Source organism: Channa argus, chromosome 10 (assembly GCF_033026475.1).
Source record: "Channa argus isolate prfri chromosome 10, Channa argus male v1.0, whole genome shotgun sequence".
Taxonomy (NCBI): domain Eukaryota; kingdom Metazoa; phylum Chordata; class Actinopteri; order Anabantiformes; family Channidae; genus Channa; species Channa argus.
Genome location: NC_090206.1, coordinates 15,549,660 through 15,563,508, shown reverse-complemented (window position 1 = coordinate 15,563,508; position 13,849 = coordinate 15,549,660). Strand labels below are relative to the sequence as shown.

At 40.7% G+C, this 13,849-nt stretch overlaps 1 protein-coding gene across 8 annotated transcripts in view; it reads right to left on the bottom strand.

Annotated features, from left to right (window-relative positions):
* The window catches only part of mid2 (midline 2), a 127,394-nt gene that overhangs the window by 32,413 nt on the left and 81,132 nt on the right, over positions 1-13,849 (bottom strand). For 6 of the 8 annotated variants that reach the window (XM_067518455.1, XM_067518459.1, XM_067518454.1 and 3 more), the window contains 2 exons: positions 7,633-7,698; positions 6,022-6,117 (listed from right to left, as the gene is read on the bottom strand). The exons of 1 other annotated variant lie outside the window; for it this stretch is intronic. In XM_067518455.1, coding sequence (XP_067374556.1) covers positions 6,022-6,117; positions 7,633-7,698 — 162 coding nt within the window. The remainder of the gene's footprint in view (positions 1-6,021; positions 6,118-7,632; positions 7,699-13,849) is intronic. One more of the 8 variants, XM_067518460.1, reaches the window with a different exon arrangement.

Genomic DNA, 13,849 nt, shown 5'->3' with positions numbered 1-13,849 from the left:
ATTACAGTATGTTGTACTACACTATGTTACATTATGTACAGTATATAATCTTATTTGATCAAGGCTGAACGGTGATAAAGAACCAAATATAATAGACTTAATAATTATTATTCAGCATCTGACACGTTTGATAGATACTAAAGGTAGACAAATGATTGAGGACAGAAAAGATGGCAATGAGGAAAACCATAAAATAAATGTCCCGTCTGGATCTGAACCAAGGACTTTGCACAGTCCAACCACTCTGGGGCTATGAGATAACATGATGAGCTTATATTCCGCCTTTTAGCAGAACTGTGTCAGAATGATATAACTGTATAAGGGATTTTGCAGTTTCAACTTGGTGTGACTCTGTGTGACCTCAGCAACGAGGTAGGCCGGTGGGCCGATGGGACTCGCCTAAGGGCTCACAAGTAGATAGGGGCCACGCCTTGTGTTTCTGTGTTGGAACAGAGAAACACATTTTGTTACACTGAACTTCAGTTTAAGGACATAAAAATGTAAATATCTGAGGCCACGACTGCAGACAACAAGCAAAGATATTTAAATCTTGGTTCCAAAATAAAATACTCTGGACAGCGGCTCCCATTCTAATCTAAATGAGGACTGGTCTAAGTTCAGAACAACTCTTACCCTCACACTAAAACCAAAACCCTCACATATTGAATTGATTCTGTGCTCATTGCACTCCCATCAGACTCTCCCGTTTGACTTTTTACACTCTACTTTCTATTCTACTTTTGTCTGACTGGCCCCTATTCTGTCTGCTTCTCACTGACCAGCTCTATTTCTTCACTGCTCCCCCTCTCCTCTTTGGCCTCGTTTTCTCAGACACAATGCACTCAGACAGATGCAAGGTTTCAGTCTGACAGCTTTATGTCTAAACCTATTCACAGATTCTGTAACACTTCCTAAAGATGTACTGTATAACACCAGCATGGCAAATAAATGAACGACTTCTTATGGATAGAATGTAAAAGAATAATGGCCTTAGAAACTAACAAAGTCAACAACATAAGACATGGATTGTATTTACCTTCTTCACAGGGCACGTAAATTGTATCCTATTGTCTTAGTTTACTTTCCAATAAAGCAACTAGTCACATTGTTCCCTCATTAAGCATCTTGGATATAATCATAGATAATGAGAATATTCATCATAGATTAAGTCTGTGCCTATGTTTTTGTCCAGCTGAGGGGGTAAACTAACAACATCTGGATGGATAGGCATGGAATTTGGTACAGATACTATGGTGCCTAGCGTTAGTCTTGGCCACACGCACTTAGTGAGAATCTCCAAGCTGGAGCAGTGCAATCTGCAAAAGAACTGGCTGAGGTGGATTATATACTGGAAGGTGTGGTCCTGGACAAACTCAGCCACATCACTGGTCTAGTTTCAGTTTTTTTTTTACCCACAACTGCAACAGCAACATTTGCAACTCCGAGCATTTCAAGAATAGCTTTTGCTAGAAAGAAAATTGGAAAACGGCAAACCATTAACAGGAGTGATGAGCTGCTGTAATCTGACCATCTTCCATTTAAACGACAGAAAACCAAGTTACACTGGACCAGTCTGACATGTATTGACACTGCTTTCTCATGTGGTGTAACTCTGCTGAAGCAGATCTGATTTGAAATATAGATCTGGTGAGAATTATTGATGCAAATGTACAGCTGGGGAGTGAATAGTTAAACTGATTAATTTACATTTTAATGCTGTGCTTGCTGCCAAGTGCTAGAAAGTGAATTTAATTTCAAGGTCAGGAAATAGCCAAACTGTCTGCGTCCTTACTGCAGGGACGGATGTACCACCATGAATAGGATCCCTTAGTCTCAGTGAGGTTGATGAGATGTAAATATATTATGTATGTATATAAAGACATGACACATGGAAGAAAAAACACACCAATACCAATAGACAATATGATAAAGATCGAAGAAACGTATGTAATTATATGCCACTACTGTGATGGCCTCACATAAGGCTGTCAGGGGAACTGCTCAGTGCTTTAGAAATAAAGTTAAAAATCATCAGCAAACTGTTCAATCTGACTAATGATCAGAGCAAAGGTAAAGAAAGGCAAGATGAGATCTGATACAAAGGATTAGGCAGTATTACAGGCATCTCCTGCAGCTGATACATATTCTGCACATAGTGGGATCAGCTTAAGTGCAGATAAACCTAGACAGGTCTTAGCTTTACTTGGAACTCATTGTTTAATTAGTAGATATACATAATCGTTAAAATAAACTGGGCTTCTGATACTTTTCCATCACACACACACACACACACACACACACACACACACACACACACACACACACACACACACACACACACACACACACACACACTGCCAGTGAGCTAATTTAGTTGTTTGTCCCAGTTTGCAACTCCATTCCAGAAGTTGGAAACACTGGATGCTGCTTTCACTGCACCTCAAACTGTGGTGCAGTGAACACTGCTGTGGTACATTTAGATGTGTCTGGGTGATGTGTCCTTAACTAATAAGGTCTAACTAATCAGGGAGCGATCTCATTAAAAAGCTGAGACCTGGGTCAGGTCAGATAACTATCCTGAGGCCACCGGAGTCAGCACAAATATACAAAGTAGTACTGATAAACCTACTTGTCTGTAAAGTTGCAGGATGAATTCTGAGGAGAGGGATGTTAAACGCAAATCAAGAACTTCACTACACTGACAGCATTCCTACTCTCGAGACCACAAGCTTTTTATGAGGCATTATGTCTGAAAGAGGGTTCCCACTGAGAATTAAAGAGAAATCTGCTCAAAACTTGTACAAAAAAAAGACTGTGTGCATCCTTTGAGATGTCCACCGAAGGAATAGGGGAAAAACATGCTGCCACAAAATGATAGCTGGAATAAAACTACAGTACACTTGGACTCCGTATAAAACTTTGAAACTATAGCAGGCTTTCAGCATATGCAGTTTTATAAGCAGTCAGGCAACAGACACGAGTCAACACATTCACATGTAATTCACAGGTAACATTATGTATATAACTAAGTTTGTTTCATTTCACCTTTCGCTCTGAATCTAGTTTGATTTGCAACTGAATCATTGTCTTTTCAATATCAAAGTGTTTTTTGGGGAAATGCTTTTTACCAAACAGCCTCACTAAGTGTCTCTTCACTGCTACCTATTAATATCCAGCCAGCTAAAGTATGTGGTGTTTAAAGGATAATAGTGATGTGTGTTACCTCAGCAACAATCATGTTGCTCAAGAATCATGCCATTTGCTCTGTGTTTTAAGAATGCTGAGTAATATTCTTATTTCATTAACAACACGTGATGCGGAGAGAGATCTCCCATCAAAGAAACGTTTCATTAAATCAGTACGTCCCTTGTAAGACTGAAATAAAGATAACTCCATAAGGAGACGCCCAGGAGAACAGAGCTGCATTGCTGCTGTGTGTGTGCCGACACCCTGGAAGCTGTTTCACACTGTGTTTGATCATATTTTTGAGACCAATATAGTATAATGCAAACAAGGAGAAGAGGAATCCAGGTCACACTCAAAGCCTTTCAGAGACTGTCTACATTTCCACACACTCCTCTCACTCATCAAATTTCTCCCTTCAGAAAAAAGAATTCTATCTGTCTTCTATATTCTATCTGTATTTCATTATAGCTGTACATTTTCTTCAGCACAGTGGTTGTATATGTTTTGGTCAAAAAGTTTATCAGTTGTCACCACTCCACCAATTCTCATATTCTACTTTTCTCTTTGTCTGCTTGCCGTCTCAACACTGCTTTTTCTGGAAACTTTCTCTTTTGGTTTTCTTATTCTTTATTTCTTTGCTAAATGTCTCTTTCTCACCTTTATCACTCCTCTTCTGCACATTTGTCCTCCCTCACCCTCATCCTGTCGTAGATAAAGATTCCCTATGTGACACCTGAAAATACTATCCTGCCTTATCCCCGATATTAATTAAACTAGAGCTTTGCCACTGACATGGCATAAGACCATAGCTCTGAGTTTGTGCACACAGGGTAGGAAAAAATACATTATATTTTAATGATTTGCTTTTTTAGTCAACAGAACATGTTACTACCATGTTACTGTCCTTCACTTTTTGATGAATAAGTGATGTTATTCTGTTGCTGTTGGCAGTAGGACAACATTTGCATGCAGACAATGACAAAAGAAGACAGACTTTTTTCTGTTTGTGTGCTGTTTATGAACAGTTTGTCTGCATTTAATGAATCACGCCGCCATCATTTAATTTTGACTGCGTGAGCGGCCACATGAATTTTGTTTTCATGGACCTCGGAGTACTCAGAGAAAATGGAGTCAGGCCCGGCTAATGAGAAATGAACTGCACACACAGTGATGTTGGTACCAAAGGGTGTTTGTCCTCTATGTCCATTAATGTCAAATCACATTGAGAAAAGCATTAAGAATGAGTGCATTAAGACAGAAAGTCGGTGTGTGGTTGTGTGTGCATACACATGTTAGCAATGCAGTGCAGACATTACTCGTTGGCTAAGCATTAGTACTCTCTGGCTGGCTTCACATAGTACCTCTATTAAATCATAGCACAAGCCCCGATGGAGGAGGTCAACAGTGACATGACTGGCTGAGGTATAATTTTGCTGCAGACAGGTATGGGTTTACACTTGGACACCAGAGTGAAACCACTCATCCAAAGTTGCCACTGAATTAAGCGGGTTGAGCTTAATTCACATCACTCGCTTGTGACAAGTCAAATAAACATTCCTCTTCGAGAGATATATGTTATTTGACAGATAATCTTATCTGCGCCGATCCCGGAGCATAAATTCTTTGTGTGGGTGTTGCCAGTGGGAATTAAACCGTTGAGGGTTGCAACAGTAATTCATTCTAAAAGTAATATTCAAAACAGTGAGATTTATGAGAGACTGACCTCACTGTATTACAAGGCAGAGTTTAGACAATAACCTTGAAGAGGCACAAATCTGTGTGACACAGTAAAAGCATTACATTTAGATCTTAGCACCTTAAAAGTAGGATCATTTGATTGCAGCTCAGCCAACAGTGGACTGAATGGTAAGTGGTCTGCACTAATACAGCCCTTTCCTACATTACTTACATTGCTTCTCATTCACCCATTCACACTCACAATCATGCACATGCTCAGACATCGATGGGGGACCTACACTCATCTGGAGCAACTAAGTTTAGGTTCAGTGTCTTGCTAAAGGACACTTTGACATGTAACAGGAGAAGCCAGGAATCGAACCAACAATCGCTCTACCTTCTGATCCACAGTCACCCGCATGATTGTGATGTTTAGGTCAGATTGCCTGGAGTGCTTTTACTGACTAAGCATCAGGGGTCATTGAGACCCTAACTGGTGTTTTAATTCCTGCTGCATTGCGCTGCACCAGTCATTCACTGATTTTCAAATGACTAATTGTGAGATCACAAAAGAGCCCATTATAGAGTTACGTCTGGATATAAATGTGTGCTCTGTCTCATAAGAATAGTTTGTTCTTGTCTCTGGCTTCCAAGTTAAATTTCTTCTGTATAATAAAAAATCATTATGTCAACCTTTTATGAACCCACTATGAGGAATAAAATTCACTTTTAATGTTGAAACTTTTTAATATTTGATGAGTAGCCAATGAAGGGGAACTGACAGAACTTATTTTATTGGTAGCACAACGAGAAGTGCAATTAAGAAGGAGAGAGAATGTCCCACTCCCTACATGAACTGTGGAATTGGACATTCCCCGGCCATATGACATAAATAACTTCTCCAGTGTGTTCTGGGTCCGTTCTGAAGTCCACCCGGCCACCCTAAAAAGGACCCTCATTTCGACCACTTGTAATCCTGATATTATTAATTTTTGTCCCGTTCCTCATGACTATTGGTGAGCGTTGCATCTAGATTTACTGGTAAATTGATATGTTCGCCTTCCAGCTCAGCTCCATCTTCACCACAACTGTTCAGCGCAATCTCACATTGCTATTTTCCTTCTAACTAAAGACACAAATATTTGACATATTACATACCTCAACCTGTTGACAGATCTGGATGAGCTTTGCCATTTGGTTCTCGAGTTCGCTGTTCCTCTTCACCAGGTTGGTCAGGTTGTTCTCCAGGGTTTGCTGTTTGGAGGAAGAAGCAGATAGGAGGGAGAGAGGGAAAAAGAACAGAGAAGGAAAACAAGGAACAAGGAGACAAGACGTAACATTAGCAGAGCTGTCAGAATGTGACAGGTGAGATAATGGACGCATCAACAACAGGCCTGTCATTGTCAGTTAGGATTCTAAATATTCAGCTGTTGGGCAATAGCCAGACCTTGACTGATTTTCTATTATATTTCTTAACATTGAGTTGTTCTCATGAAAGTGCCAAACTCAGCATGAAAACCCAGGAATATGCCTGGATTCTGACTCACATGATGCTACATTATGTCTATTGTATCAGCGCCCCATCACCAACCTAATGCCACTAGCTTGAGTGAATCCCATGTCTCCTGTTGTGCTATATTGATGCTATAATCTGTTTAATGTTCTTGTAAACATGGGCTGAAGGATGCATAGTAACATCTGAAATTAAAAACCCAATGTCAATACATGCAAACAGTATGTAGAAATGCATAACTACTGTTCCATCAAACAAGCAATGATTTGAAACCCTTTATTAAATGGGTCCAAATGCTATGAGGGCTCAAGGGATGGGACAGGCTGCAAAAGCCCTAGTAAAAATAATGCAGGATGGGTGAAGGATGGTAAGTTTCTATATGAATATTTTAAGTTTGCTGACATAAGAGCATGTTGACACAAAAAATAACACCTTTGTGCAATGAACTTAAAACAAAATACACATTACAAAGAAAACATAATGCAATATATTGTCTTTAACAGCCAAAAATGCTTGTAATGTAGTTATTTTAATATCGTATTTTAATATGATGATTTACTTCAAACAAACAAAAACAATCAACAAAAAACCAACATGACCCTGAAAAATTACACCAATCAACCTCCACTGGACATTTTAATGATCAAACACTCAATTACTATCCCTTAACCGTGACTGTTTGCCAAATGCAAAATAAAAGACAATCACACACACACGCGCACACACACATAAACTCGCTCGAACACATACAAAACAAAAGATAAAACGGAAACAAGCAAATGAGCCAGAAACAGGACGGCCATTCAAAGGAAGCAAATCAACGATGGCGGTGACAACGATGGGCATCAAAACAACATCAACAACAACAACCACAGCTGCAAAGAGAACAGCAGAACAAAGCAGTAGACAAGCGGCGGGTGTTTGAAGAAGCTCCACTCATGCAACTGAAAAGGAGGTGAGCTGGACAAGCACCTGGCCACGACTCTAACTGTACCTCTATGTGTCTGTCTGTCAAGCAGCCTCCCTGGTTTCCAATATCTCCTCTGCCTGTCACTCAGCCTTTTTTACTCGTTTGTTTGTTTGTTTGATTTGGCACCCATTTAACTATTTATCTTCCCACTTATCTCCCTCCCAGCATCTCTTTCTTCCATCCAGGTGTCTACCTGTGTGCCTGTCTGCCTCTCTGCAACCCAGCAGCAGGGATAGGAGGGAGGAGGAGGGGTAGGGGGTTGTTAAAAGGCAGCCAAGAAACTCACCGCAGCGCTTGTCTTTGAAGCCTCCATTACTGCATCTGACACTCTGCCCGGGCTCACTTGATAAGCCTACGAACACACACATACACCCACATAAGTTCGCACATAAACGCACACACAGACAAGCCTGATTGCACCCCGTCTGGCACCCAAAAGCACAGCAGCAAACAGGAGAACTCTTCCTTGATAAATTTGCCACAAAAACTCTGCTCTTAAATGCTGATGAGATGGTGTGACTCCCTGTGCCTGTAAATTCTTGTTTCATTGGAACTAGAGCTGAAGTTACTTACATCACTGGAATGAGCATTTGGTTGGAGTGTTGCTGTCCTGTGTGTGTATGTGTGTGTGTGTGTAAAGGAGTTTGAAGTGGAACATCAATGAGAGGGGACAGATGGGTCATTAATTAGCAAGCTGGAGACAAAGATGATTAATACATCAGAACCCAGCTGCCTCCCGTGAGACTGCAGGGGAACAAACTCCTCTGTCCCCTACATACATGCATTTGTGCGTGTGTCTGTTTGTTTCAGCCCATGCGTGAGTCTCCCTGTACATTTAGGGGACATTTTCAAATGCATGTTATCAGAGATGTGTGTATACCTCTGTGCAGGCAGGTGACATGTGCTAATCAATATATGTGTAGGTAATTAAAGTGCAAGTGTGCATCCTCCCTGTGTGCGACCACCCAAAAGTTGGTTGTGTCTGACTTGAATTGTGTTGGCACTCCTGTTGCTTCAGCCCAGCAGGCAGGACAAGTGGCAGAGAGAGAGAGTGTGGGGGGGGGGAGCAGTGCAGCCGTCAACAGCAAAGTCATTAAAACAACGCAACAGACATCAAAGACAACTCGACTGAAGGCGTGTGGAAAAATACTCCTGGATACATGAAGCGATGGAGGAGGAATAAAAGGGTGCCTTGGGTGCCAGCAAGTGTTGAATAGGTGGTGACATGCAGGATGTGGCAAAATTAAATGTCAACCCAAACTAGGATAACAATTTGACAGTAAGACATGATGGCATGTGCAGTCAAAATCCTTTTCAGAGAGGTTAGAGCAACTGTCTGTAACTTAAAACACATTTGAGTTGCAACAACTGTTCATATATTTATTACCTTGTGTGAAAATCTTTAGCACATTTGCAAAAGGAAATATTAGACTATTCTACTAGTTTTTTTGTCTTTGCGGCTCATCCCGTATGTTTAGGGTCGCCACAGCACATCATCATGTTGATTTAGCCCTTCCTGATGCAACCCTCCTCACTTTCAGCTGCGCTTAGAACCGGCACTGCGCGGCTGGAGACTGCGAGATGGGTTATTGGGGGTTCAGTGTTTTGCCGAGGGACACTTGACACGTGGTTGGGAACTGCGGGGCGCGAACTTCCAACTCTATGGTCAGTAGGGGGCGACTCTACCAACTGTGCCACAAGTGTTTTTTTTTAGCGGAATAATCTTATTTTTGTGAATGTCAGCGTAGAGATGCCGACTGTAATTATTATATATACAAAAAAATTTAAAATAAGAGTTCAAATGGGTCGTATAATAAGGATTTAAGCAAACGTTAGCTTTTTGAGTTAGAATAAATGATAATTACAACGTGACAGGTGGAGAAAAGAGAAATAGATAGAAAAAAGTAGAATCAGAGATGGGGTAAGCACAGGAAGACATCTCAGAATGTAGGAAAGAGGAAATAAAAGCCAAGCAGGAATGTGTGAGGAATTGCATGTCAGCTGCTTGAGGCACTCGATGGGGCCTGCTGGGGTAGGCAGAGTTTTAGCACAGAGTAATATCATTCATTCACTGACTTAGCTTTTAAAGTGGGATGAGAGTGAACGGTGAGAGTAAACAGGGATGGAAGATGTTGATGGGCTGGAAATAGGAACAAGTCCCGTGCTGTGAGGGGCAGCTTGGCAAAGAAGCTCCAGTCTGGCCAGCCCTCTAATTCAGGCTTCTGTCTCTTCTGTGGGTCTTTTTCCTCGTTATCTGTCTTTCTGTCATTCTGTACCATTCTCTCCTTTATACATTGCATCTTCTTTCCCCCTAACCTGACTTTCTGTCTCTTCCCTTGCTTTGTGTCTTGCTACTTCAGTCCTTATTCTGTCCGTCTCGGCACAGTTACAACTGCAGCTGCTGACATCCATCATCTTGGGTTAGATCACCACCCCCTCATACGATATCACTGTGTTGAGAGGCTCCGGGGCCTCTTTCCTTTAGAGATGGTTTCTCTTTGAAACAAAAAAGAACAAATTCCTATTTATATTACAGTATCCACAGACACTGAAAATATGGACTCTGTAGGAAAAATATGATACAGAGTCTTGGCTATGATGAGGACTTTATTGAACATAAATTCAAATGCTGTCACCATTTAATCTCTAGTCATCACTGTTTACAAAGTCTGCAGTCATAAAGTCAAAAATAAATGATTTGTGATTATAAACTCGTAGTCCAAACACTTTTTTCTTAGAAATTTGGCAAACCAATGACTAACGAAGATTCTGCAATTCTCCTCTGTAGCAAATGTGACATTGACTGTGACAAATTAACAATGCACAATATGTGAAATCATCTTAGAGTAATCCGATTACAGTGTAATGCGCTACTCCTCAACCTTGAGGTGGGGGTTGAGCTCATTGTTACTTTGTTACAGGACCATTAAACAACTTTTATCTGAGGTCAAATTCAAGTTTAATAAAGTAGTCATGTAAGAGACAGCAAGAGAGAAGACACATGCTATGAAATTGCAAATGGTAGGTAGAATTAAGCTGTATTCTAAATAATAACAAATTATACAATGTTTTACAAAGCACTGTATCACTTGGCTAACAGGACAACACTGTCCAGCAGCGGAATCTCTGAGCCATTACAACTATGTAACAAAGAAAATGCAACAGAACAGAATCCCCTGAGGCTGAGTATCCAACTTCAAAGTGTTTTTATTTTTAATTAATTCGTGATCCTCCTTCATGCACAACAGAAACAAAGGGACTGAAATGAAAGTGAGAGAAACAGGGAGAGATTAAACTTGAGAAAGAGAAAGAGTAGTATACACCAAGCTCATTTTACAGCTGTTGTTAACGAGAGACCTTTCAGATTCTGGACGTGTCAGTAACATGAGCCTTCTGGGAAACAGGGTTTTTGTCTGAAGATAATATTCTATAGGGCAGAACTCTTGAAACCAATGAATTGTAGCGAAGTACAGGGAGTCACGCTTGTCTCATTACCCGCTGGCTGGGCCACAACTGACGAGACCAGCAGGGACACTTAAGACTAATTTAAAATCGTAACGCTTCTTTTGTTTGTACCTTACTACCAAGAGGAGTGCATTTATGAGTTTGGATTTCTAGTGGAGTGAGCTGGGTCATTCAAGGCAAGAGTTCCCCAACAATCATTACACATAAAAAAAACAAACATGTAGTATTTCTGATGAGGGTGCTACAGATCTCTGAGTGAACTCCTGTGTTATTCAGACTGAAAGGGACTACGTGAACACAGTGGAGGTGCAGCACAAAAAATGATAAAACAAAAGCAGCTAGAAGATGCTTACTTTCATTTATACGTCTCCTGTGGGAGTTTAAAAAAGGTTCCTAGAAAAAGCAGTGGAAGGAAACCATGGAAGGGTAAGGAAGGACAAGTCTGCTACCACTACGAAACTCTCTCAGGATTTCGTTTTATGAATCCTAATTGTTTTTTTCCCCTTATGACTAATTATATTAAAAAAGTCATCTTGAATGGTCATAAATTCATTAGTAACCTGAATTATTAGCCACATGAGAGGAATAGGATCAAGACATGTCTCTATAGATTTAAAAGGGAATAAAAAACTGTTGTGAATACCGAACAGCAGCAAGAAGTCAAATCACAAGGTGGCATTTGATGTTGTTTGTAAGGCTGTGGGATATCCCCTGAGCCTAGCTTCCCAATTATTTGTTTGGGTCAGAAAAAGAATGACTAGTAAAAACAGGGACAAAAGACAGAGAGAGCAGGACTGTGAAAACAAAAATCGTTGCTGCAATAAGCAAAGTACTTCCAACCTTTTTAGGCCTTTATTAGACAATTACATATCAGATTACAGACTGGGGATACTGTGATATTTGACTGTGAGGAGATGGGTTTTTAATTCTGTGGGTTAGAAGGGGCTGGACTCAGATGAAGTGGGGTTAGTGAAAACAGTAATATGGTTGGAAAGAGCTTAAAGGATCTTTGTGTTTCATTTCACTGGGCCTACTCTTTTGAACAGTGCAAATCAGTTTCACAGAATATTACAGAGAAAAGAAAATAACACATATGCATGTGGCTTGGCTGGTGTTCAACGCAATCAATTTCTCTGCTTAATAGAGAGAGCAACAGTTTTTTTGTCCTGTTGCTACAAATACAACAACAAATAAAAAAAATCGATCTGAAGCCTCACAGTCAACTAAAATGATAAATAACAGCATTGTGCCAATGCTGATAATGTGTCGTATTATTAATGAAGGGGGCCTGGTGGATCAGTGGCAGAGCACTGGGTTGGGATGCAGAAGGCCGCGGGTTCGAATCCCACCCAAATAGGACTTTCAGCGTAAAAACGCACGCCAAATCAACGTGCAGAACACGTTCCGCTGTGGCGACAAGCTGAAAGCCATTGATCTTTTTGTTATTTATGAACATGGAGTTTATATCGAGTCTAAACTAAAATCCCACTTATCTGTTTGAAGCCTTTTTAAATCAACCGTGATCCAATGTTGAAATGTTGTTGCTTTCGGCTTGTCCCTTCAGGGGTCGCCACAGCAGAACGTGTTATGCATGTTGATTTGGCATGTGTTTTTACACTGAATGCCCTCAATGCCGCAACCCTACCATTTTTATCCGGGCTTGGGACTTGCCCTAAGGTGGCCCTCATACACCTGTATGAGGAGTTTCATCATCTGAGTTAGATGCAGTACACCTCATAGCAATACCTTCTTATCCAGGCTCAGCCTTATCCACGGTGGATATCATTTGGTTAGTGCTGCAAGCTGTGAGCAAGATAAGGAATATTCCTGCCCTCAAGACTTAAGCTACCAAGTCACTATGAGTCCTTTAAGACATTACCATCAAGTCCAGAGAAAATGGGTGCAGCTCTGTAACAATTGTGAACTGACTCATCAATGATAAGGTCGCCTAATGTGCGGACAATCTGCAGCCCTAAAAGAGATCTAAGATACAAATAAAGGTTTGTTGAGTTGCTTGGTATGCTTTATTCACTAATGTCCAAATGACAATTCACTGTCCAAATGGCAGCACTGTAAAAGGTAAGATGCTTCCAGGAAAGACAGCAGGCCTTAGCCAAGCAGATAATACGCATTTCTTTAAAAGACCACACCTCAGTAATGTCTTGATAATGTCTTGACTGTGCTGCTCTGCCACATCTACACAAAGCATAAGAAGAACTAGTAGAAAACATAAGAGGAAAAAATGGCAGTAGATGCCCCCTGCTGGAGCCCCTTGGATCAATCAATGAGTGACACATCAGTGATCCACACAGATTGATGTAGATGACTCTACAAGACTAGAACTGGAAGAGTAAATTTACTCTGGATTATATCCTTTTTTTTTAATGGACAGCGTTTCCACCATTTGTCTTTGGAAATGTACATAAGTCATGTACTGCAAATATTTTGGCAATAAAGTAATTGGGAAAGATACCATGTGTGACAGTAGGGACGCAGCCCAGCTAGTTAGGCAGAGTGTCCGTAGCATCTGTCCTTGCATTCACCTCCCACAAGCTCCAGTAGCAGCCGGCAGCATGATGAGTTCTTCTCATTACTTCTTCTTTTTCTGATTGGTTTCCATTGCAAATGGGTTTTATATTCACAAATTCATTTTGCCAAAATACCTGCTTAGCTTCCACATGATGAGGTGCAGAAAGAGACAATGAGACAGAGAAAGAAAGAGTGCCTTACAGCAAGAGAGAGTCACACAGACAGACAGGTACTGTAGCAGCCAGGCACATTACACTGGCTGTAATACAATTACCTAGCTGCTGACTTGTTGGTTTATTCATTTTGTCCTATTTTTTAAAATGTAATAACAAGGAGAGCAGTGTGTTAGGTCTGAGTCATTCTGACTGATGGGATCCTAGAGGCCAATGCTTGGCTCTATTTCTAAAAACCTCTGACTCGTTGCTAGAATAAGGAGAGTTGGCAAAACGCTGATGTCTTTTCAGCAAACTATTGCTATGACTTACAACCAATTTAGTTCTCCATAAAGA